At 45.9% G+C, this 26,704-nt stretch overlaps 1 protein-coding gene across 1 annotated transcript in view; it reads right to left on the bottom strand.

The window, feature by feature from the left end:
* Positions 1-252: 252 nt before the first annotated feature.
* Positions 253-26,704, bottom strand: part of Sgpp2 (sphingosine-1-phosphate phosphatase 2) — a 112,951-nt gene continuing 86,499 nt past the window's right edge. The window contains exons 4-5 of the mRNA XM_016009877.3: positions 23,418-23,507; positions 253-3,701 (exon numbers count right to left, since the gene is read on the bottom strand). Of these exons, the coding sequence (XP_015865363.1) occupies positions 3,150-3,701; positions 23,418-23,507 (642 nt within the window). The 3' untranslated portion in view covers positions 253-3,149. The remainder of the gene's footprint in view (positions 3,702-23,417; positions 23,508-26,704) is intronic.

Consider the following 26,704-nt stretch of genomic DNA (forward strand, 5'->3'; position numbering starts at 1 on the left):
AGGTCTCACAAAACCAAGGAAAAAACCCAGGTTAGGAAAAAACTACCTGGGTAGAGTGGATCACACCCATAATTCCAGCACCTGGGAGACTGAGGCAGGAGGATTAACATGTGCTACATTAAAGACCAGCAGGGACTACATAACTACATAGCAAGCTCTCGGCTAACCTGGGTCATAGAATGAGACCTTGTCTCAAAAAAAGAAAAAAAAAAATCTACAGAAACAACCATTAGATTTTAAAGCATTTAACAATCACAGTCAAACAAAAGAGATTTTATTTTAAAAAGAATAAATTTACATACAGTGCATAAGCAAGACAGCTGAAGCCTTCCAAAATAGAAACCTGAAACATATGGTCTGAAATACCACATGCTGTGATTACCCTGGGAAGATGCGCTGTGTATTGGGGCAAGAAAATCCCGTGACCAGGCACAGTGTGGAGGGTTTTAGTGGCTTCTGTCAAAGGGTGTTAGTGTAGGGGTCTTGCCTATGTCTTTTTCCAGCATGTTCGGCTATGGCACAGGTCTGAGCAAATAGGACACAAAAATGACAGCTCTTTGGAAAGTTCTAGATGGGTGCTTTGGCCTTGGAGTAGAAGCAAGATGGGAGAAGGGTGTGTTATTCTTCCCGATTCCCGGAGGGGCCAATATGCCTAAAAGCTTTGGTGTCAAGGTTGGTCCGGTGAGCATGACGGCCCAGATCAAGAGGGCCTTTCGACTGAGACTGGATCTTAACCAGCAGGGGGCACTCTTTCCCCAGAGAGAAAATCCAAGTGTTCCGAGGGGACACAAGAGAGAATTCACTAGGGGGAGGTGCTCTGAGAAGTGAACGAAGTGGATTGAAAGGGATCAAGCAATAGCTTTTAAAACCAGTACTGTCGGAATCCAAACCTAAACTTGGCATCTCCAACAAATAATTTCTCCATCCATTGGAGGTCATCAAGTACATCCAAGAGTGGCCAGTCATGACCAATTCTCAGGCCACTGCTTAATGCTGTGTGGCTAATATATTCATCCACCATCTAAATTATGTAAACACGGCCTTAAATGCACCCAGACAGTGGTCAGCTTTCCCGTTGTTGGGACTAAAACATCTTAATCACCACGCCCCGCTGCTGTGACAGTAGATGTAGCCCTTCTTTTGCAAAGATAAACACGGAGGAAGCGAAGCCTTTTGTCACTAGGCTTCAGACAAACCGACTAAAACCATCCTGCGAAAATATTAGCCGGTATTATAAGCTCTCATTTGGTAGCTGGGCGTGGGGAGAGGGAAGAAAGGGCCTCATCAACAGCTATGCCCTAGAGAGGCTGGCCTGGGTGAGAGAACCCGTCAGCCAGGGCTTGTAGCACCCCAGCCGTGGAGCTGAAACACCGGCAGAGCAAAACCAGGCAAATGATGGGTTATTTTGATCCCTGCTCTTAACTATGATAAATGAGAGAAGTGTCAAGTTAAAAGTGGGCACTTTGTGAAGAATATTTGTTATTCTTTTTGTTTGTGTGTTGTTTGTGTCTTCAAGACAGGGTTTCTCTTTGTGGCCCTGGAACTGGATCTGTGGAGCAGGCTGGTCTCGAACTCACAGAGATCTGCCTGCCTTTGCCTCCTGAGTGCTGGAATTAAAGGCGTGTGCCGCCATGCCCACTCCAAGAACTATTCTTGAGAAATTAAAACACTGTGTTCAGTACCAAGGAACATCATTCCAAAATCAGAGAACATCATTCCCAAATCAGAGAATATGTTGCTCTTGGTTTTCACACTGAATGCAAAGGTCTGAACCTTGGTAACTTTTAAGGGGTGGGGATTAATTTTGTCCAGTATGTGTGGATAGTGTTGAGGTGTTAGGATCATGAAACATTGGCCTCAGTGGTACCACCCCTCAAAAGATCGGTAACTATGCATCTACAGCATCTTTTCAGGATGGGCTGATACCTGATCATGGTTCTGCAGAGGAGTCCAGGGAAGGAGCTCTGTATTGCTGTCATCCTAAAAAACTGCTGCATCTAAGGAGGACCATGCTAGGTTTAATGGGTGCTATAATGAATTGGCTTATTTTCCCAAAATAGTCTGAAGTTGTTCTTGCATGAATGGCCCTTAAAATTGCCAAGAGATACGAGGTGGGAAGACTGAGAGGGAGTCCCTGATTCTGCTTAGCAGGTGAATAATTAAAAAACAACAAAAAACTATAGAACGTAGCTGAGCAATGATGAGGTAACGTTAGGGGTATTGGGGCGGGGGGGGGGGGGGGGAGATGAGGCAATGTCAGGGCTGCCTAGCCTCTCTTGGTCAGACTTCCAGAGGACGAAGCTCATCCATTCTCGTGCTGATCCAGTGCTTTCCAAGTTTATATGGCTACTTAAACTGAAGGTGCCAAAGACCAAGCAAGAACGAGCAGGAGTCTCAGCGTGTCCTGTTTTCACCTGCGAGGAGGTAGCAGCCCGTCATGTGTGGCTTAGACTAGTGCAGGAACCGAAACCTGGGATGCTGCGAACTCTGTGCAAGGAGGATCAGCTTCTTGTTTCCCTAACGGTGGGCTGGTAGAGAGCAAGCTCTTCCTGGGGGCCTCCGAGCTCTGCTACTACAGTCTTAGAGTCTCTGCACAGGAAACTATTCCAGAAGAGTCTCACCACCCACTCAGGCACAGTTTAGTCCGATTACAGCACAAGACGTCGCTCTGCCCAAGGAGTGCAGTTTTCCATGGTACCACCCTTTCTCCCAAACCCAGTTCCAGGTTGGGGAATGAGACTAGGCATTAGGCAAGGTTGGAACGGAAAAGAAGTGTTCTGCCTTCATATTACCTCAAGTCTGTCGGCCCTCTGGAGCCCGATAGGGCTCGAAGCCATTTCAAGCCAGGCCACAGTTCCTGTCCACCCAAGACTGGGTCCTAAGTCCATGTAACAGAAAGGGGAGGGGTTGGTTGCCTTACAGGTGTGGTTGCAGGCTGGGGTCAACGGGAGCACAGTCCTTGCAGACCAAACACACTGCTGGTGCCACAGCAGGAGTTATCACTATGACATCAGCAAAACAAACAAACAAACAAAAAAACATTACCTAAGATTTCCTTACATAGGAGGGGTTGAGATCGCCCCAACTGACGGCTTTCTCACGTTTTTTGCCTTTCACATTATCGGACTAGTTTCCAACTGTTCAGGGTCTCAGAGCAGTCCCAGAAACCTGTGCAGCATGGGCACAAACGTTGTGGCACAGACGCCGACAGACGTGTAGGTGACAAACTTGTAGGGGACCTCGATCTCCAGCCTTCGCCTGGCCTCCTTGTTCCTCGTCACCACCCTGAACCACGAGAATAACACTTGCAGGGAGAGCTTTTGCACCAGCTGCCGAACCAGGACGATCAGCACGATGCCCACCATGAATTTGGTCAGCCCCAAAACCAGCATGTCCGTGGTGAGGGGTGGGATGCTCTGAATCACAGGGAGGGGCGGGGTGGGCTTGGACACCAGCTGGAAGAAGTGGTTAATCCAGAATCCCAGGGCCACCCCAGCCCCGGCAGCCACGATGGTGGTGGTGTCTGCCCTGGTTGGGCTGTAGTAGTCGGACACGGGGTAGTTGTAGCACAGGAAGAACGGCACGACGATGACACACACCGGGAAGAGGGGGCTGGCGGAGTCCAGCGAGTCGATGAGGGTCCAGGCCGGGTAGGTGAGGGTGATGAGGACTGCGGTGATCAGCACGCCGCCCAGCACATCCTGCCGGAGAAAAGAGCAGTGGTTTATCAACACTTGAAATTCAGTCTTCGCACTGTTTTATTTTATCGTGTGTATTCAAGGAAAGTGAAAATCAAAGAATTTGGAGTGAAAATAGGAAATAACACATATAGATAGCCACCATGTTACTCGCATTACATACTTTCTTACAAGAGTGTTTCTGTATTGTAGAATAAATTCTGGGTTTTTTTTTTTTTTTTTCTGAGTAGTGATAGTCTTGTAGTCATTGAATCTGACTTTGTTATATATATCTCAGGTCACAAGAATTGTCATAGTCTTCACAGATGTGGCATCATCCTTTCTTGGCAGCACGATGAGGGCACTAAACTCTAGTACTGTGTTTTTGAAAAACTGAATATTAAACATTACCAATTGGATGGCCTGTTAGCTCCTTAAACCCTTGGCTAGAATAAAAACCACAGGAGGAATGCATGCCCCAATAAGTACCTGGCAGTTATAGCAAAGGGAATACACCATTTAATATTTTCTTTCTAATATTTAAAATACTCCAATGTCAACTCATAATAAGAGAGATGAATCAAACCATTTGGGGAGAAATGAGAACTTGAGTTTCTGTAACAGCTGGTTTTTGAATGTTTATAGAGATTATATTAATTCCCAAACTGGAGACAACCCCAGATTCTTGAAGGGGTAAATAGCCTGTGGTATATTTATGTCCTAGAATACTTTTCAGCAATTAAAAAGCAATGAACTACTGATGCATATAGTACAGCTCAGATAAAATCTCCAGGAAATACTGCCGAATGGAACAAGCCACCAAGCTTCATGGGTACATACACAACATGGTTCTGTTTATATGGCATTTCTAAAAGACAAGACCCCAGTGACAGAGAAGAGGGTCAGCTGTTGCCTAGGGGACTTGGGTTATCTGGTGTGACCATAAAGGATATCAAGAGGCAGTCTGGGGATAATGAAACTATTCTCTACTGAGATGGTGATTATAAAAATGTATGTGTGCTACAATTCATAAAACATTAAGCAATTATTACATTGTTTTATGTGTATGCATGCACACGTGTGCATGCTACAGCAGGCATGTGGAGGTCAAAGAGAGCTGGGTCCCTTCTCCCCTTCTTCTGTGTGGGTCCCAAGGATTGCTCAGGTCATCAGCTTTGGTGGCAAGCATCTTTACCTCCTGCGACATCTCGACAGCCCCAAATTCACAAAATTTTATGCCAACAATAGTCATTCTTTTCAATTAAGCATTTCAAGAAATGAAAATGAAAATGCTAGTGGGCTCTTTTGTTCCCATCTACTAACCTTGCCATGTGCCAATTGCTACAGCTTAAGAGAACCCCAGAGACCTGGAGAGGGTCCCTAATTTCACACTTCTCCCTTCTCAGAGTGTGCTGAGAATCTGCTAGAATTATTACCCAGTTCTTCTGACAGAATTCTGTTAGCTGGGCATGGTGGTGCATGTGTGTGATCTCAGCATTTGGGAAGTGGAGGCAGGAAGATGCGGAGTTCCAGATCCATTTGGACTGTATAGGGAGACTTTGATTCAAGAAACTGAAGGGCCAGGTGGTGATGGCACAGGCCTTGAATCCCAGCACCTGGGAGGCAGAGGCAGGCGATCTCTGTGAGTTTGAGTCCTGCCTGGTCTACAGAGCAAGATCCAAGACAGCCAGGGTTATGCAGAGAAACTCTGTCTCGAAAAGCCAAAGCCAAAGCCACACACACACACACACACACACACACACACACACACACAAAAAAAAAAAAAAAAAAAAAAAGAAAAGAAAGAAAGAAAACTTAAATCTGTTAATGAAGCTATCTTCCACCCATCCCCTGCATGCAAAATGCCGCATGCTTTCTGGGGCAGGAACTTGTCAGTAGCTTTTAAAAGTACACATTTATAGCCGGGTGGTGATGGTGCACACTTTTGATCCCAGCACTTGGGAGGCAGAGGCAGGTGGATCTCTGTGAGTTCAAAGCCAGCCTGGTCTATAGAGCAAGTTCCAGGACAGCTAAGGCTAGGACACATTTATGGTCTGACCTAGCAGCCTCACCCTGGGACCTAGCCCCGGGGCTGTAACTGCCCACAGCGGAAGTGAGATGTCATGTTCTTTAAGGCAGTGTTGCTGGAAATAGCTCACCGAGTCTCCCTCCAGTAGCGTCATTCCACTGAACTGTGGGATAGTCACACCATGGAATACTACGCAGCCGTGGCGAAGAGAATGCTCTGAGGAGTTTCAAAAGGCAAGATGGGCCCGGGGCTGTCGGGGTCACTAACAACGGCAGAGCACAGCTGCCGCAGCTTTCTGCTGACGACATTCAGTCCATCTGGCAACAGGTCCAGATGGAGTCTGCTTAGACTGTGTGAGTAGTGCGCTTAGGCCATCTCCACCTGTCAAGTTCTTAGAGCAAGCGCCTAGGGCTCAGCTCTAGAGCTGTGCCTCTCGGTCACATGTCTCCAGAGGTGGCGATGATTTCCCTCCTCCCTAAACTGAAGCTAAAGAACCATACTTCATATACTTTCCCATTTTTATCTTTGCTGTGAATAGATACTTTCCTTTGGGCCAGAAAGTCAAGGTTGAGCCAAGATTGCTTATTTGCGTTCTTCCTCAACGCTCCTGAACTAGTGTCCAGACATTCTCTTACAGAGTCAGGAGGCAATAACTGTCATACCAGAATGTCTGGGGTATTGGCCACCCATTGTTTCAAAGTAGAACTAAGAATTTACCCTGTTTCCTTCTGTCTTCTTCTGTAATTACAATGACCAAAGTCCCTGACATCGGGTTGGAATAGCCTTTACAAGCTAACTGTGTTCATCTTCAACCCAAACTACATTATTCTGGTCCACATCCCCAGCATTTCAGACAAAACTAATTTTAGCCAACATGGCTGATGATGGAGTTTTTCTCCTCCCTTCTAGGCACACACTTGGATTTTCATCAAAGGTGAGGCTATAATAAAGACATTTAGGTATTAGTAAGAAAAATACCTGAGCCATAACTAGTGACAGTTGTTGCTAGAGTTTTCCTGCCTTGCCCACAGTCAGGACAAATCCCTGTCACCCGCCAGTCCCACAGCCACTCAGACCCAGCCAAGTAAACACAGAGACTTATATTGCTTACAAACTGTATGGCCATGGCAGGCTTCTTGCTAACTGTTCTTATAGCTTAAATTAATCCATTTCCATAAATCTATACCTTGCCACGTGGCTTGTGGCTTACCGGCATCTTCACATGCTGCTTGTCATGGCGGTGGCTCGGAGTGACTCTCTCCACCTTCCTGTTCTCTCATTTCTCCTCCCTGTTAGTCCCACCTATATTTCCTGCCTGGCCACTGGCCAATCAGTGTTTTATTTATTGACCAATCAGAGCATTTGACATACAGACCATCCCACAGGGGACAGTTCCAGGTTGGGGACTGTAAATTGCTTATAACAAAATTATTTTTTAAATACTTCTAAAAGTATTTTTTTTTTTTTGAGACAGGGTCTTCTCATTCTGTAGCTCAGGCTGGCCCTAGCACTAGTCAAAAAAAAAAAAAAAATTAAACAACAACAAAAACCAAACCCAAAACAAAAAAAAATTCAAAAATACTTCCAGAGATGAAGATAATTAAACTACCGAGCATGCTACATTATATAAACCTGCAGACCTACAATTCTACTCAAGAAGTTTGAAGAAAATGAACAGAATAAAACTGTTCACAAAAGTTCACATCACAGGGTGCTGCAGAGGCAGCTTAGTTGGTGGGGTGCTTGCCCAACATGCAGAGACCCCCAGCATTGTGGGGCATTTACCCACCAACCCCACAGTTCCCCAGAGTTTTCTTGAGTTCAACCTGCAGGAAATATTAGAAGGATTTAGATTGTGGAGATAAACAGAAAATACAGGATAGCCTCGAGAGGGCCTGGCACCTTTTCCAACAAGCCCTGACTGTCTCTGCCCCAAGGTATTTATAGAGATGCCAAGGGGGGAGCAAAAGACCTCCTCCCCCAGCACAGCCAAGTGCAGACCATCTCAGACACCTGCACTCAGGCTTGTGGTCCAATCATCCTCTCTATGAGTACCAGCTGGGTAAAGCCACGAGGAACCTGAAAATGGGCTCCCACACAGCATCAGCACAGTATCAACCTAGGACATAGTGCTATACATCTGTCATCCTAGAAAACAGGGCACCTAAGGCAGGAGGGTCAAAAGTTCAAGGTCATCGTCAGTCACAGAGTGAGTCCAGTGACAGCTTAAAATATATCAGACTAGGTCTCAGGAAGGAATGAAAGAGGGAAGGATTAGTTTACTCTTAAAACTGGTCCTTTCTGGGTTATTTCCACTCATGCAACGAAGACCAAAGGTAACATGATCCAATAGAGAAAAATCAGAAAACACACAAGCAAGCAAAATTAGCATAAAGAAAGGGACACACATCACAGACTCTGAAAAGGCACGAATCTGTGGTTCACACAAAATATAAGAGGTGCTGTGGATGATTGATTGATAAATAAAATGCTGATTGGCCAGTAGCCCGGCAGGAAGTATAGGTGGGACAAAGAGAGAGGAGGATTCTGGGAAGTAGAAGGCTGAGAGGAGGAGATGCTAGCCTGCCGTCCAAGGAGCAGCATGTAAAGGCAGCAGGTAAAGCCATGGAACATGTGGTGACATATAGATTAACAGAAATGGGCTGAGTTTAAGTGTAAGAGCTAGACAGTGGTAGGCCTGAGCTAATGGCTGAACAGTTTAATTAATATGAGCTCCTGAGTAATTATTTTATAAGCCGTTGTGGGGTCTCTGGGGCTGGGCAGGACTGGAGAAAACTCCAGCTACAGAGATGAGCAAACACTGTTTCCTTATTAATAATAGAGGAAGACAATTTTCCATGTGAAAAGACACATTCTTGAAAGTCTCATTTCCCTCCCATGGCTTCAACTTTAACAGTTAGTGAGATGTATTGAAGAGAATACAAAATCTAAAGTATATGCATACCTATACACACACATATATATATATGTATGCATACATGCATGCACACAAACACTTATAGCCATGAATGAAATATTAGAAGGAAAGAAAATGATGGAGGGTGGGTTTCCTGTGTGGGAATATTACAGATGACTTCTGTCTTCACTTTACTGACTCACTGCCATAGTTTCCTGAATTTTCTGCAATTAATACCTTTTTCTTTTTTCTATCGCAATAGTATTTATTTGTTTGTTTATAGAAAAATGTTTCCTGAAGCTTGCTATGTTGCCAAAGATGACTCTGCACTCTTAATCCTCCTGCCTCCACCTCCAGAGTGCTGGCATGGCAGTGTGCATTACTATGCCCAGCTTTGTATTTTCATATTAATAAAAAATGCCCTCAGACTCATCACAATAGCCAAGCTACGGAATCAGCCTAGATGTCTGCCAACAGGTGAATGGATAAAGAAAATGTTGTGTGTGTGTGTGTGTGTGTGTGTGTGTGTGTGTGTGTGTGTGTGTGTAAACCAGTTTCATCCAGCCAAAAAGCAGAATGAAATCATGTCATTTCAGGACAATAGATGGTAGTAGATGTCACTGCTTTCAGCAAGATAAGCCAGACATAAAAAGACAAGTATCAGAAGCAACATCAGGACAAAGTATAGTGAAGAAGGCTATTAACACGGGCATTGTGCATTCTTACCTTTAGCCTAACAGCAAGGACTCATTCACTCTTTGGTGAACATCTCTGGAGTTCCTACAGTGTGCCCTTACCCCTCAAGAACCGTCTACATTTGTGAATTCTGACCCCCCATCCCTTTCCCGTGTGTGGTGTACTGGGAAAAAAATGTCATCCTATTTCCCAACATGTCCCCTGAAGAACACTACTGAGGGGCTGGTGCAGCCCAATATTATCTGCCTGGAAAGAGGGGCAGAACCAGCCCTTGGCTCATTTGTTTGCAAAGAATGCTTTCAGGTCCCTGGACTATTTAGGCATTTAGGCTGGGGAACTCTGACTCTAGCATCTTCCCGCTCTGCCAGGCCCCCTGCTGAGAATGCGAAGGGCCTGCTCTGCCCTGGAAGGCGGCCTCACCGAGTGGGCTGAAGCCAGGAACCCAGACAAAGCCAAGATGGGATGAAGGCTTTGAAAGCCTCTACACTGACAGGGAACAAGCCAGACCTGGCCTTTGTCTGGAGAGCAACTGCTATGAATCTGTCAGTGTTTCCCTCTGAACATCTCAGAATATGCTTTCCTGTGCTAGCAAAGGTTTAATTTGATTGCACGGAATAATGAAGACAGGCCTCCATAGCTGCCTCAGCGGGCAGGAGGCCACAGGGCTCATGAATATGCATATCAGTGATTTCAGGAACCTGTGTGGTATGTCATTCCCATTTGTTTGGGGAGGGAAGAAAAGTGAATGCCTAAGTTCAAAAGTATTTCTTTCCAATGGTCACACAGAAAAGTCTAATCTATAGGATGTAGAACCCATTTCCTATAGGATGTAGACCCTATTTTTGGCCCAGCAGACTTAATGTACTTCCTTATTATATTTCTGAGGAGATCTAGTTATTCCTTCATTAAAACTTACTGGCATAGTCACTATTCAGTGAATTGAATACAATCTTTGAGCTAGGGCTGGTAAGATGGCTCAGCCATTCAGAGCACTGGCTGGTCTTGCGGAGGACCCAGGTTCAGTTCCCAGGACCCACATGGTGGCTCACAACCATCTGCAACTCTGGTTTCAGGGGACCTGATACCCTCTTCGGCAGCACCAGGCACATGCATGGTGCACGTACATATATGCAAACCAATATGTCTACACATTAAATAAAAATAAATGTTAAAAAAAAAAAACATCGGCCCATGTTAATTTTGTATTCGGAAGACGTGTAATTTGGAAAGGTTTTAAAAAGATGTTCCATTAAGCAGATAAATATTTGTAAGTAAAACTATCTGTGATGATTATGTGTCCTGTGCTAAAGAATTTACTTGAATCAATTTTCCTTATATATTATCTGTTTTTATCACTTATTTGTGTGTCTGTATGTGTGTATGTGTGTGCGTGTGGGTGCCCACAGAAACCAGGAGAGGGTGTTGGGTTCCTGAAGCTGGCATTACAGGTGCTTGTGGACCAGCCACCATGGATGCTGGGAACCCGCCTCTGGTCCTCTGCAAGAGCAGTATTCACTCTTGACTGGGCCACCATGTCTCCAGGCCTCTCACTTTCATTTTAGCCCAGGGTATCTCACTGACCCAACCTTGTGCTTTAGCTAGACCAGCTGGCCACTCGACCTGCTCTCTCTGCCTCATCAGCCCTGGGGTCACGGGCATGGGCTTCTGCTCCTCCTGGCTTTTATGTGGGTACCAGGGATGCAAACTTAGGTCCCCATACTTGTATAGCAGGTACTTTACCCCCCGGGTCATCTCTCCAACCCCTGTATGTCTTCATTAAATGGTTCTAGGACACTTAAAAGTAAGGCAGGCATTATAGTTCCTAAGATAATTATATAATCTGGTATTATTATAGCTTTGCATGATATCAGTATTATCTAGGAAGATTGGAGGATGATGGTCTTACTAATAAAAACCCAGAGCTAGATATTGGGGTGAAAAGCTGAGAGATCAGAAAAGCAGAAAGAAGCCAGCCACATTCTTACCACTTGGAGATCCTCTGCCAGAGAGCTACTTCTGGTATACCCACACCTACATGCTTTTCCGTTCGGCATTTTACTTCCTCTCTCCACCCAGCTACATCACTTCCTCTTTCTGCCCAGTTCTGTCACTTCCTGTCTGTCTGTACAGACCTCCAGAACTTTATGGTTAACTAGTGTTGGAATTCAAGGCATGTGCTACCACGCCTGGCTCTGTTCCCAGTGTGGCCTTGAACTCATAGAGATCCAGACAGATCCTTGCCTCCCGAGTCATAGGATTAAATGTGTGTGCTACCATTGCCTGACTTGTATGTTTAATATGGTGGCTGGCTTTTTCCTCGGATCCTCAGATAAACTTTATTGGGGACACAAATAAAATGTTACCACAGAAGATACTGGTACAGTGTCCATTTCTAAACTTTACCTGTACCTAGCCAGATTTAGGAAATCCCTTGCTTCTCTTGTCTCCACAGAGTCTAGCGAGTCTGAGCAGTCGTTCTTCATGAGGCACACCAACCTCCCCACCCCGAATTCCCATGTGTATGAACAGTGGAGCTGTGATGAATGACAGGGCTTGGCAGGCCCGTAGGGTTATGACAGCAGCTCAGACATGTTTCCAGGCAGGTTTTAACATCATCTCTGACAACGGCTAAGGAGCTCACAGGAATGGCAGGCCTGAGGAAGGACGATCTGCCGGGAGACACAAAAGACACTGTCAAACTCTTCAGTGGTCTTTCTCAAGCCTGGGTGGGCAGCAGGGCGTCAGAGTAACCGGAGAATAGAGCAGAGTCAGGTTCCGTGTGACGTAAGTGGCCAACAGGCCTGTGCAGGTTGTGTGCAGTTGGCATTGCGGCTGCCTTGTCTGGGGATGTGTGTGGACCGCTTTCCAAACTGCACCTTGCACAGAACCCCACAGGGAAGCTCTTGAATGTGGCTTACGATGATGTAGGTCCAGGTGGGACCTGAGATGGCATTTTTAGTGAACTCTCAAAAGATGCTAAGAGTTTGAAGCCAGCCTGGATAATACAGCAAGACCTGGTCTCAAGAGTCCCACTACTAATACATGCTGCTGATGAACACGAAGCTGCATGCAATAAGAGGGACGTAAGCGAGATTGAAAGACACCATTGAGATGCTCCTGGTTATGGGCAGTTAAACAAGTGGACAGTGCTGGTGATCTGGGGAGTGGTACCTCTAGGGAGATGCAGAGCTGAGGCCCTGAGAGGACTTCTGGAGTGCTGATGTTATCTTCTGATGTTGGTTGTGTTTACATGCAGCAAAGTATGCTCTCCTCGCTAGAAGGTCCCTGAGCTTTGCAAATAATAATTTGGCTCCCTTATATGATACATCCATAAAATGTTTTATAATTTTTTTTCTTATCTGAACCACAAAAGGGATGGTCCTAGGGTTAGACTCCATGTCCCTTATCCTATGTATGTGACACTAACCTTCTCTTTAATTGCTAGTATTGCTTACATACTCTCATCCAAGGACCAAGTAGCAGGGTCTGTTGTCATGACATTTTTAAGTTCAGGAGAAAACACAGACTTCCTTCTCCATTTCTGACTGCTCTGTCATCCCAATGATTAAATGAGATTTGCCCAGCATGTCCTGAGGACCTCTTGTGAGGTGTCCTTCCCTCCTAAGAACTGGTTTTGGGGAGCTAGCTCAGTGAGTAAAGTGGGTGTTATCCTAGCATAAGAGCCCGAGTGAAGACCCCAGCTCCCATGTAAAAAGCTAAGCATGGCCATGCATTCCTACAACCCCGGTGCTGGGGGCGGGGGTGGAGACTGGAGGATCACTGGGGGGCTTGCTCCACCCAGCTCCGGGTGCAGTTAGGACTCGGTCTTAAGGGTATGAGATAGAGATCAATAGAGCAGAACACTGATGCTCTCCTTTGTTCTCTGTGTTCAGAGAGAGAGAGAGGATGAGGATGAGAATGAGAATGAATTGAACTCCCATATAGCTGAAATTCACGTGATTCTAGTTTGGAGATAAATTTGTACACATCACTCCAAGGTCACTAAGCCTGCCACCCTCTACTCTTACAGATTTAGAGGCATAGACCCAAGCATCCATGCTGACACAGTATTTGCTATTGTACGACACTGCCTATTTCATATTTTTATAGGATAAAGATTTTTCTCACAAGCAAAGCAGAATAATGCTGGGGAAAAAAAAGTAGTCTGTGATCAGATGAACTCAGACCCATAGCTGAATCTTTTATAGTCTGACTCAAGAAACTGCAAAGAAGTAGGAGGGGGGAAAATGAGATTAACAGATGGTCATCTGTTAATACTGGTGACAACCCAGTGGACATTACTGGGAGCCTGGGATCCTGCTGGGAACTGGGGTGGGAGGTGATGGCATGGAAAAGTAAGGAAAATAGGGGTGTTTTCCTCTAAGGACTCACAGCCTGAGGGGCCAAACAGACCGACTATATCCAAGCACACACTTACACCAGTTTGTACTTCTCCTAACAAGATGCACATTCAGCATGAACTCAGATCCTCAGTGGCCCTTAACTCCTGGGCCATCTCTCTAGCCCCTCTGTTATTACTTCTAAAACATCCCTGAAAATGCAAATGAAGTTACAATAGTCATTGAATATTTAAATTTGAGGGAGCTGTCTGTTCCTGGTGACTGGTAAGCTAGCCTTTGCTTCGTGGATCTTTACATTAATCCATTTTCTGGGTGGCTTTGAGGTGTCATGAAGAACATGGGAAGCTTCCTGCTGAGGCAGAGAAAAGAGTCTCAGTCTCCCCCCAACCCCCGTTGAGTCACAGTCTCACTATGTAGCCTTGGCTGGTTTCTAATTCACAGTGATCCACCTACCTCTGCCTCTGGAGTGCTGGGATTGAAGGCATGTGCCACCACACCTGGCTAGAACCTTACTCTTGACGTACTGTGTTTCTGCCTTCATGACACTGAACTTCTGACCTTTCACATTTGAGGGGTTGGAGAGATGGCTCAGCTGCTCTTTGAAAAGACCCAAGTTGGGTTCCCAGGACTCATGTTGGGTGGCTCAGAACCGCTTATAACTCTAGCTCCAAGAGATACAAGACCTTCTTCTGGCCTCTGGGAGCATCTGCACACATGTGGCACACACACATGCATGTATACACACACAATGGGACTGAGAGGCCACTCAGCAGTTAAGAGTCTGTACTCCTCTTTCCCAAGACCCAAGTTTAGTTCCCAGCACCCATGGCGGGTGACTTACAACTACCTATCACTCCAGCGTCAGGGGAATCCATTGACTTTGGCACCCTTCGTATGCACAAACTGCCTCCCCAACACATATTAAAAAGAGTAAAAACAAAACAAACAAACAAAAAAAAAAACCCAATAGTTTTTTAAAAGCCTCAAGCCATTTGAGACTTTCCAAAGGAGTGTCTGACCTCTGAAATGGTGGACACTGGATTGACATTTGTCCTCAAGATGGGTATGGTGGCCAAAGCCTGTAGTGCCAGTACTTTTGGGGCTCAGGTCGAGGCAGAAGGATGGTGAGCCACTGCCTCAGAAGACAAAAAAGAGAGTTTGCTTTTAGATCTGATGGGACCTAGAAATGGGCCTTATTTTCAGGTTTCAGGAGTTAGCTGAAGAACTGCACCCAGCCTTGGATTTCATCATTTTATCCCCCTCCCCCATGTGACCAAAGAAGCAATGATTACAGTGCACTTTCAGGTGGAAGGTCCTTCTTAATTTCAATTATGCCAATAAAGGAAAAGTCAAATTAAGTTTTGAAAAAAGCTAACTTTACAAAATTCAAGGATGGACCATGCTGTTTCCATTGGAGAGGCCATGGGCTTAAGACAAGCCCCACCCTCCAGTGAATCTGCAACACATTTCACAATCCCAAAGGGCGTGCCCAAAAAAAGAAAAAAAAAACCACACTTGGAAGCCTGCTTCTGTGGAAAGCTCAGCCCGTCCCTTCTTCTTCTTTTCCCAGTAACTAGGACTCGCCTAACCATCGGATGCACCAAGCAGAAATGCTAGGTCCCAATCCATGCTCTGTCCCTGAAGGTGGCCTTTTACATTTTATTTGGGGGAAACTAGAAATGTTTTCAGTAGGACCTACAGTTAATACAGGGTTTAGGAGGCACCTGTGGCCCTCTCATGGCCATGAACTACATGCTTCCCAATAGTTACCTCGGAGGTTTGACTCAGCATCCTTAGACCAGTTCTAAGGGGAGCCCAGCCATCGTCCAGTCATGAGGTCTGGGAGTCCTTCTCCCAGCCCTCCACACTGGGCTCTTGCCCAGCTTTTTCCTAGAATCGAGGCACTTCCGGGACCCTACTCATCCACATCTATAGAACAGAGAACAGTGCCACAATTGTGACTTTGGGGTCAGTATTGAAAAAACAAAGTAAAAAGAAATTAAGTTGTCTATGTTTGCTATTGGGATTGTACACTACAAACAATTCTTGCTAAGCCCTAACTTCCGTTTCTCCGATAAAATGCCTCAGTTTACCTTATCGCCCCCCAACAATGGCTGTCTGGACTTCTGGTTACTGAATAATAATGATTTTTTTGTCTTAACAAAAGAAGAAAACAACCCAAAACTTTATAAACAACAGAGGTTGAAGTACCATGAACACTGACTACTTTTGAAACCAGAAATAATTCTCTATTTTTACAAAAGGATAAAAATATTTGTGCCCAGGGCAAAGAGACAAAACAGACCTAATAAATAACATGGTGACAGAGGCTGGGACACGCAACCCAAGTCCCTCTTTATCTCAGAAACAGACTTACCTAACGGTATAAGAGAAAGCTGGGCTTGAGGAGATGTGATTTATGTTGTCATTGGGTCTTTCCTTGTATTAAAGGAGGGACTTTAAAGGCAGTTCTTTCCTTCTTCTAAGTGGTTTCTGACAACTTGAAAAACACACCCAGAATATTGTCGACCAGAGCCAGAACCCAGCTCCTGTGATCTGCAGATAATTTAATATTTGACAATCCTTTTCAACATCCTCCAACTCCAAACAAGACTAAAACATTACTTGGGGGTGGGTGGGTGGAGAGAAGTCAGCAAATAAAACCTAATACCTAAATAATTAACCCACAGATGAGACAATAAAAACGCAGCAGCATTTCGGCTTGTCCAAGACAAAATAAGGGACTGTCTGCCATTTGCTCACAGTTCCCATGTTTGCTGATCGACCGACAAAAACATCAGGCTAATTTTACTGTTAATACATTGGGATGTTGCTTCATCACTCGGTGGATTTAGAACTGGTCCTCTGTAGTTGCATCAGTCAGGATATCACAAATAATATAGTGTGGCCAGCCTTCCACACGAGTACAGACACAGTGCCCTGTCTGTTTTTTGAGCCTTTGACAGAGCCGGAAAAATGCCGCACTGGACTTTGAGATCTTCTTCTGATAACTGAGAGCGCTTTACTTGGGAGAACTGCCCCTGCTTAGGCATGACGACTCAAACCCTGAACCTACTGCCAGTTCTAGTTCTCACTAAACAGGCTGGCTCCTGAGCCAGCTGGCCCAGTCCCAGAGAGCCCTTGGCCTGATGATGCAGCAGAGGGAGTCATCGTCCAATAAGATGTTTTCTGAAACTCTCATCACAGGCATCCTTTCAGAGGAAGTGAGGCAATCTATGCCCAGAGTTCTTAAGCTCTGGCTTCAGGTTAAAGAACAGCCAGACAGCATGAATCACCTTTGCAGAGATGAACTGGAGGAGGTGGGGGGGGGGCAGGGAAGAAGGAGCTTTTGGAAGGTCCAGACATCAGCCTTTCTCTCCCAATGGCCACTAGTGCTTCTTTTTATCATGGTTACAAAAGCCAATGCATTTTCCTCCAGGCTTAAAGTGGGTTGAACAAGTATCTGCTATTTGCATTCCTGACCAGGTAGATGGTGACCAGTTGATGTCTGATCTCACTGGGTTCATTCCAGTCTCTGTTCTCAGGGCACTGCTTTGCAGCCCACAGGGATGGCTCCCAAGATTCCATCCTTGTATTTGGACCCCTCCCAGAGCCAAATGTCAGGTCCCAGCAAAGTCTCACATACATACGTCCAAGTTTTGACGCGAGAGCTGTTGGGAGATAGGCTATACCAACAGTGAGAGCTAGCCTCCTCACAGCCACCTGCTTCTGGTCCTTGATGTTCAGTGGTGGGAACCAGTTGTCCATGAACTACTCCAATCACTTCAAGACATTTCCTCTCCTCTCCTCTCTCTCCTTCCTCCCCTCCCCTCTTCTTCTCTCCTCTTCTTTCCCTTCCTCCCTCACCTCTAACTGGCTAGAACTATTTCATTCTTCAAACCAAGAGAACATGAAATTAAACACCAAGGGGGACAAAAAAAAGATTCTGCAAGTCACTGTATCCTTTCAAATGCTTTTCACTGCAGCAAATGGGAAATGTGAGGCTCAATACAAACTGCCTTAAGCAAGAAGGAACCCTGATTTGTTGTTTTCTCCTGAATGGTGAACCTGGAGGTAGGATGACCCTAGACATGGCATCATCAACCAGTCAAGGATGTCAGCGGTGGCCCTGTGTTTTGTTTCCATGTTTGGTCTAACAGTGCTGACATCTCCAAAGGCCCCTGAAGGCATCATGTACTGCCCAACCTAGATGGAGTTATGCCACTGTGCACACCCCGCAGCAGAGAGCAACTTCTCTGTGCATGGAACAGGTAATCATAAACAATATCCTGTTAGTGAGGTGAGGACATAGTTAGGAGTCAGAATCAACTCATCCCGGTGACTACTTGGATGTCAGAGGTGTGGGAGGGAAGGGCTAGGGTCATGCCCATATTTCTTTTGTGGGTATGTTGGTCATAGGGAGGTCCTTCGCTGAGACAGGGCCAGAGCTGGTTTGGCAAGGATGGCGCCATAGCTAAGCAGATCTACAGCTCTCCGTGTTTTATATGGGTCTGCCCAGGAGTCGAACTGGGGCTTGTTAAGAAAACCTTGTCCTGGACAACCAGGCGTTCATACCTGACAGGCAGTTCTGCAGGGGAAACCACTCTTCCCATTATGTGCCAGTGGCCATTAATGGAAATCATGAGCCACCTCAATGACACATTCATATGCCCTGAGCATTGCAGCTGTCTCCACCTCCCCTTCCTCTTACAACTGATCCTGTTCAGATGCGTGTCCACCCCACACCAGATGTGATCATCCTTGATAGAGTCAATGCTTCTCGGCCCTAAATTAAAATCAACCAGGGAGCTGCTGGTGTAGCTCAGGACCCATGTTCTGAGCAAGATGTGTGTGTGTGTGTGTGTGTGTGTGTGTGTGTGTGTGTGTGTGTGTGTGTGTGTGTGTGTGTATATCCATGTGTGTGAATGAGGGTACACCTACGAATACCATGGCACACCTACGAATACCATGGCACACTTGAGACGGTCAGAAGACAACCTGGGGTATCAGTCCTTGCTTTCCACCTTGTTTGAGACAGAGTTGCTAGTTTGTTTTTGTTTTGTTTTGTTTTTTTGCAACTTACACCAGGCTAGCTGGTCTGTGAGATTCCAGGGATCCTCCACCTCTCTCCCACTTCCCCATAGGAATTCTGGGATTGCTCCATCAGGTTTTACATAGGTTCTAGGGCTTTGCAGGTCCTCATGCTTGTGTGGCCAGCATTTTTACCCACCCAGCCATCTTCCCAGCCCCTGGAGGAAATCAGGAAATTGTGGTAACAATGTTACTACAGACAAGCATCATATAAATTTCACGGTCTTCACCACTGTAAAGTGGTGTCAAGCACGACACTGCCGTGCAACCACCCCCAGCATGCATCTTCAGAACTTTTTTCTAGGCCAAAATTGATCTTCTATGCTCAGGAAATAATTCCTATACCCTCCTACCCAGCTCCGGCAACATAGAGTGGACCTCCTGCCTCTTAAAACGACTACTCGAAGCTCTCCAGGTAAGTGGAATCACACAACATTTGTCCTTCTGTTACTCGCTTATTTCACTTAACATGATACCTTTGGTACTTAGGATGCCGCATGCATCACACTTTCCTGCTCACTTGAAGCTGAATAATATTCTACTGGGAGTATATACATTTTATTTATCTATTCATTTACCAGTGGACATGGATTGCTTCTTCTTCTTTTCTTCTTCTTCTTCTTCTTCTTCTTCTTCTTCTTCTTCTTCTTCTTCTTCTTCTTCTTCTCCTCCTCCTCCTCCTCCTCCTCCTCCTCCTCCTCTTCCTCCTCCTCCTCTTCCTCCTCCTCCTTTTTTTGTCTTTTGCTGTTGTGACTAATGCTGCTATGGCTGTGGGTATCTACATAGCTACATATATATCTGTAGATATGTCCAGAGGTATTTTTAAGATTTCCATGGGATAATGGAGGGGCCCAAGAGGCGCCACGCCTCCCGAGGGATTACCGACTGTTAATGGTTGCTGGTGGAGCAGAGATCAGTTTCTTCAGTGGTGTAGCCAATGATCAGTTGTCCAGGGCTCCAGCAGATAACCTTCCAGCTAATTAGATTCAGAGAGCCACACATAAAGAGGACGTGAAAGTAAGAGGAGACTTCTTGGGGACAAGAAGGGTTTCAGTTGGCGGGAGTGACAGAGGCGAAAACAACTAAAACGTATTATCCATGTGTATGAAACTGTCGAAGAATAAGAGAGAAAAGGATTTCCGTGGGATTGGAACAGTGGGATTGGCAGCAAGAGTGGGGATACCATTGGTGTTGCTTCCTGCAGACTGTTTTGAGGGGTCCTGGGAAGAGACCACATTATCTCAGTTGGCTCCTGCCAGCTGGGCCTTGCTAATTATAGCCAAGTTATCTCCAGCGCGTACATCTGCCTCCTTCAGTAGACTCAGAGACCCAGGAGAGTGGGTGGGTGGGTTTGCACCCCTCGAGATCCCTAGATCTTGTTCCAAGCCTGACGCCCATCAGAATTATCGAGTTGCTGCTGAATAAAGAGCTACAGGAACCTATAATTTCCCACCATCCCACACCGCAAACAGCGATCCCCTTCGCTGCCAGGATGTCGTGACTCATGGCCTCCTGAGCCAGCTCTAGTTCTGCAGCCTGATGTGTACTCTGGGCCCGAGTCAACGTGGGGGTGCAAGATCTTCATGAGACAGAACTGCAAGTGTGAGAAAGCCAGTGGGCTCCAGGAGTGGAACAAGGCCAAGGAAGGAGAGGAGATGCCTTGCTTTTCACTCTATTCTCATCCTTCCCAAGGAATGGCTACCGCCCATTCTTGCATCTAAATAAGAGGCCCAATCAATCTCCCCGCAAGTATCTGCTTCTCCATCTCCAAAAGCCACTTAAAAAGAAGAGAGACAAGAATGTAACTGAGTTTCACTGGAGTGGATTTGTGTGTGTTTTCCTCTCTGTGTGTCTGGAGCTCCACATTCCTGGGTTTTCTTTGGTTTTAATTTTAACCTGAGATCGATTTTATTTTTTTTCCCTTCAAAATGGAAACCTATGGAAATTAAAAAGTAGCACTAGATAAAAGAAATGCCAGAACACCCAGGAGAGTCCTGGGTAGCACCACACTGAGGTCTAGGAAGGGATTTGCAGGGACCATCTTTGTCATGTGGAGAAGTGGTGTGGCGAATTAAGAATGCTCGCCTCCCCTCCCCTCCCTGCCATCCAAGAAGCGAGCAGATGCAGCAGGGTGCACTAGGACGGAGAAGCAGCAATGGTGTCTTGGTAGGCAGAGTAACACTGACTCTTCACGGCGTCTTTGGTATTTCTCACATCTGGGCTCCCTTTCACTCAAACAGTAAACTGCCTGGGGGCTGGATTAGCCGGGGTATACCTGGGAAAACATATGGCAGATGTCTTCGTTTCTGCTTTATTTTGTTCACCGTGGAAACAGCTGCATTGATTTTAATTTGGAAATACTGCATTAAAATGGTCACTTGAGGCCTAGGGTGTCCTCCCAACTTGCTATATAACTTGAAGGCGACCTTGAACTTGTGATCCTTCCGCCTCTACCTTCCAAGTGCTGGGGGCACAGCTGTGCACCACCCCACCCAGGTTTATTCAGTACTGGTGACGGAAACAAGGGCTTGCACAGGCTAGGCGAGCATTTGCCCACAGCAGACTCATCCCAGCCTCCTACCCACTTAGTTGTATGCCTCCCCTGCCTCATCTGATGCCTCCAGTTGTCCTCATTGACATTCTGCCATGATGAGCCATCCTTCCACTGTTACGTGATAACCCACTCCCGGCACCAGGGAGAAACTCAAGAAGGCCCCGGGAAGATGGCCTTCCTTGACAAGGCCTTTTGCGAATGTCGTCTTGCAGGTTCACAGTTGAGATGAACACAATAATCAAAGGCCCGCTTGTTTTTAAAGGCATCATTCTTACACAAAGTGGAATGAGAAACGGCGCCTCTGTAGCAAACCCTGACTGTGCTCTGTGCTCTGCAGCTCTGTGGCTGGAAGAGGCATTGGGCCCTGGATACTCAAGGACTTTTTACCGTACTACCTGTGGCAACCCTGGAGGGGGAAAATATGCAATATGGTAGCAGGGTGGGACAACTTCTCAATGCCTATGTAACTCTGATTTACCACCGTCTCTAGCCTAGAAAGCTATAAAAAGAAGGGAAGCTGTGGCTTCAGCCCTTCTGACGAGCAGAGGACAACAGAGACCCTTGTATCTCAGGTCAACTCCGTGAGGACCTGTGTGGGACCAACGAGACGTCTCTCAGCTCTGCCCTGGTTACCGTATCAGTGGTGAACCAGCCTGATAAGAAACTGCCTGAGTCCTGGCTGCTCTTAGACCGTCTTCAATGTCTGAAGCTAGCTCCTTATGATGGCCTGGGTATGGACCACCCACCCCAGGTTCATGTGCTTACACACCGAGTCTCCAGCTAGTGGTGCCATCTTCTGAAGCTGGGGAACCTCTTAGAAGACGCTGAGGAGAGAGCCATAAGGGTGGTAGCCTGAGCCTGCTTCTTGCCTAGCCTCTCTCTGATTCCTGGTATGCTGGGGTGGGGTGGGGTGAGGTGGAGGGGTCCCATCCACACACTCCTGCCTCCATGTACACTACCACATCTCCCCTGCTACAATGGAGTGGTGTACTCTTACAAATCACAGACCAGCAGAAACATTTTCTCCCTTGAGTTGTTTCAGTAAGATATTGTCCCAGTCACCACTTCCAGTACCTAATGCATTTCACCCTGGTGGCATTATTTTAATACGTTCTGTTGTTTTAAACCGGAATCTCATGTACCCCCAAGCCTGCCTGGAACTATGTATGTATGGCTAACCTCAAGCACCTGCCTCCATCTCCCAAGTACTAAGATTCTAGGTGTGTCCTGCCAAGTGTGGCTTTATCTTTTTTTTTTTGAGACAGGGTTTCTCTGTGTAGCTTTGTGCCTTTCCTGGATCTCGCAGAGTAGACCAGGCTGGCCTCGAACTCACAGAGATCCGCCTGCCTCTGCCTCCCGAGTGCTGGGATTACAGTCGTGCACCACCACCGTCGGCATGGCTTTATCTTAATACTTCCTTTGCTAGTCCCCTTCCCCTCTTTCTGAGACTTTCCTTGATGGAGTGATTGAGTTCGCAGTACTAGGAACTGGACCAAGAGCCTTGAGCACAGAAGACAAGGGATCTGTCACTTAGCCATAGCTCTCATGGGGAGAAGAGGAAGTCCTGAGTGAATATGTAAGGAGCCAGGGAAGTCCTGGGTGAATGTGTGTTGTGGACATTGGTATGGTCAAGTCAAGGACCCCATGGAAACAGCAAAGCTTTCCTCTGATGTTGACAATGAAACTGCACCCCCACCCCCACCCCCATCCATGAACTGGTTCCCCTACAGAGACCTCCCACTGAGACTAATTCCTCCTCCTTGTGGGATATGTGATAAGTGCTCTGAGTGTAGTAAGTGCTCTCCCATCAGGGTGAGCACAGCTCATGGGATCCCAGCTTTCTCTAGGGACATCTGCCATTTCTTGATTTCCTCATTGCCTCATCTCACAAGCCCTATAGGACGCTGCAATCTCCAGCCTTCTTTTTGCTTTTTACCCTGAGATAACATTCTTCTGTTGCGTAGACCTTGTGATCCTCCTGGCTCGGATTCCTGAGAGACACTGATGAACCAAGCTGAAGTAAGCAGCTTAAGGCACACAGAGACACTCGGACCAATGCTGTTCAGTCCCAAGGCCTGCCCCACAGCCTTACCAGGACCGTGTGCATTCCAGTGTAGAGTCTGCTGAGACACACCAACGTAGAGAACACAACAGCCATTGTCAGGCCCAAAGCAAAAGGGTACTGCAGAAGAGGAGAGAAAAGAAGGATATTAGATCATATTCAGATGAATGCCCCGCCTCCCCTGTGTGTGTGTGTGTGTGTGTGTGTGTGTGTGTGTGTGTGTGTGTGTTATTTTCATTAGGGATTGGATTTAGAGCTAAGTAGGCATTCTACCACTAGCCCCCTTCTATTTGATTTTTTTGCCGTGAGGCAGTCTCTAAGTCACTGGTGGCTGTGCTTGAACTTGGGATTTTCTCATCTGGCCCTCCTGAGTAGCTAAGACTCAGGTTAGACTTAACTGATTTGATCTCACAGCTGGGAATGGGATTCATTGTACATGGTTGTGAATCTGAATCTTATCTTCCCTAACCCAGCAATCTAATCATCTGAAAACATTTTCAAATCAGGCCAGGTAAGGAGAAAATGCCTAGAAATACAGTTCTGGGGGAAAGCTTCCCAACATATAAACATGTAAGTAATATACAGAAGAACTAGGGCTGGCAGTTTGAGTGTAATAGATAACTTTTCTTTTACATATTTTTTTAACCATTTAAAAAATATTTATTGAATCTGGGTTACCACCTACATCCTGAGGAGCAACCCTTATGGCCACATAGAATGCTCCTTGTACTTCAGGCTTCCTAAGGAGGGCAGCCTGGGGCAGGACAGAGATTAGGGCCCACAGGGAGAGGTGCACCTCAGACACATTTATTGATGCTACATTGTAACTGGTACTTAGACAAGGATACAGTAGTGTTCCATGTTCCCATCTAACACGGCTTGCTGAAGTTTGGCAGAGATAAGTCATCTTGAATGGAGTCAGGGTGTGGTTATAGACAGCCATGGGCAAGTGCAGGCTGGAGCCTTTCAAAGGTTTACTTCTTTTATCATCATTCCTGATCTTATGAACAATGAAGGTCATCAACCCCCTTCCCATCCAAGTATCCTGACAAACCTGAATATAGCGAGGTCTCCTGGGGACCCAGATAGTCTTGGAAACATCCTGGCAGGACCAACGCCACCCACAACCAACTGGGGAAAGTCGCTGAACATGTAGGCACCTCACAGAGTCTCTACCAGGTTGTTTTAAATCAGAACCTGAGAAATAAACAGCTTGACTAGGAAGTAAGGTATATGGCTGTCGTTATATAGTGTGAAGTCCCAACAGATAACTGTTCCTTCTGAGAAGCCCCAGGAACAACAGGCTGAAGAATGGACATACAGATGTCACAGCATTTGTCTAGCATCTGTTGAATTCGGCGTCTGCAGGGGCAGGAAGAGTAGCTGATGGAGTCTGGCTAAGGCTGAGTCACGTAAGGAACACAGATGCTGTTATAGCCAGGTCATAGACATACAATGTACCTGCTTTGATTACTAACATGCTCTTCCATAGCAATATGAACAGATACACCAGCATCTGACAGAGCAGACACGGCACTGATCCACCCAGTCGTTAGGTCTCCACATGACCCTAGGATGTAGGTTCCATGTCAGGCCTGTTGTACAAATGGTGATGCCTAATATGATGGCCATGAGGGTGAGTCATGGCCACACTGAACTTGACCTCAGGATGCTTTCCTGTCAGTCATGACATTTGGCCCTCACAATAGGAGCCAGAGAAATGGGCACAAAGTCACACAGCCAGTGGCTCAGGAAGCCATTATCAGGAAGCCTGGCTCCACCAGGAGCCATTATTTTCTATTCTTTCCTAGGTAATACTGAGTCTAGTAATACTTGGTTGAAAACATCTATATATATATATATATATGTATATATATATATATATATGTGTGTGTGTATATATAAATATATATATATATTTGTATATATGTGTGTATATATATAAATATATATATATATTTATATATATTTATATATTTTTTTTTGAGACAAGATCTTACTATGTAGTCCAGACTGGCCTTAAACATCTGATCCTCCTGAAGTCTCCTCAGCTTCTCTTTAAAGACTTTTCATTGACTTAGTCTCAGATTTGCATTAGCAAGTATTTAAAGTGAATAAGTTTATGCATTCAGATGTTAGCTTGACTGCACAAATAAATAAGTAAATCCACATTTAGAGCTATTAGCAAGTAAATAAACCCAAGTAGCTGAGTGTGTTTATCATGAAAAGCTAAGCAGGAGAGCAATCACACTTGAGGCCTTAGGGTGACTACCACATCCTGGAAGCCAGAAAGAACATTGAATTGGATAACTTTAAAGGGGCATTCGGACTTGTAGGCAAGATGGCCTCGATGACCAGAGGCCATGTCAGAACGAACTTATGTTTGTACTTATGGAAACAAAGGGAACAGGAATATTTTGAAGTGAGGTTTTAAATGGTGATTGCTCTCTTCCTGAAGCCAGCTTCTCCTCACAGTGGGTTAGAATGGCATTCAAGTTGGAACCTAGGAGTGTGCTTTGGTTTCAACAAAAAATGCCCCACCAGATGAATGTTTGGTCATTGTAGTCTTGGACTATTTGATGTAAACTTTGGTGGTGTAAACGTTAGGAGGAGCACTCCGGTGGACTGAGGTCACTCAGGCATGCCATTAAAGATGAAATCTCTCATCTGCCCTGTATCTCCCATCCATCAGGATGTGAAAACCCTCCAAGGCCATACACACTCCTGCTACTATGATGGTCTGTCCTTGATCTTTGTCCTAAATGACAGCATATTCACAGATCTCGCTGTGTACCAAGAACACTGTATACTGGGTTGGTCCTGGGCCTACTGTGTCCTGCTGGGCAGTAGAGTGTGCATGAAACCCAACTCAAAAGCCAACATGAACTCAGACAGTTCTGGGGACCCCAGATACTTTTGGGTCCTGGCATGGCATTTGAACAGGTCACCACACAGTGGTTACAGCTAGTTGGATACATTCCTTATGAATGTCTTTGTCCGACTGAGCAAACAGATCTATGCCCACGTGGTTGGGAAGAAGATTAGAGCTGAGATCTGATCCAGTCCTGACCTCTTCCAACCACGCCAGCTGAATGAAGAACCTTGGAATATGGAACAGCTGGGCATCTGTGGGGTACAGAGCAGGGTGACCCACTGTTACCATTTACTATAAGACCACCAGATTCGATGAGATCTAAAACTTCCAACAGCTAGTGAGTACAACTTATGAAATTAAACTCTAAGTTAAAGTGACATGTCTCCAATAACAGAAAAAAAAAATCTTCCTCGCAGCAATCACATAACTTTGAAAAGTTCTT

The sequence above is a fragment of the Peromyscus maniculatus genome, chromosome 13 (assembly GCF_049852395.1).
Source record: "Peromyscus maniculatus bairdii isolate BWxNUB_F1_BW_parent chromosome 13, HU_Pman_BW_mat_3.1, whole genome shotgun sequence".
In the NCBI taxonomy this organism is placed as follows: domain Eukaryota; kingdom Metazoa; phylum Chordata; class Mammalia; order Rodentia; family Cricetidae; genus Peromyscus; species Peromyscus maniculatus.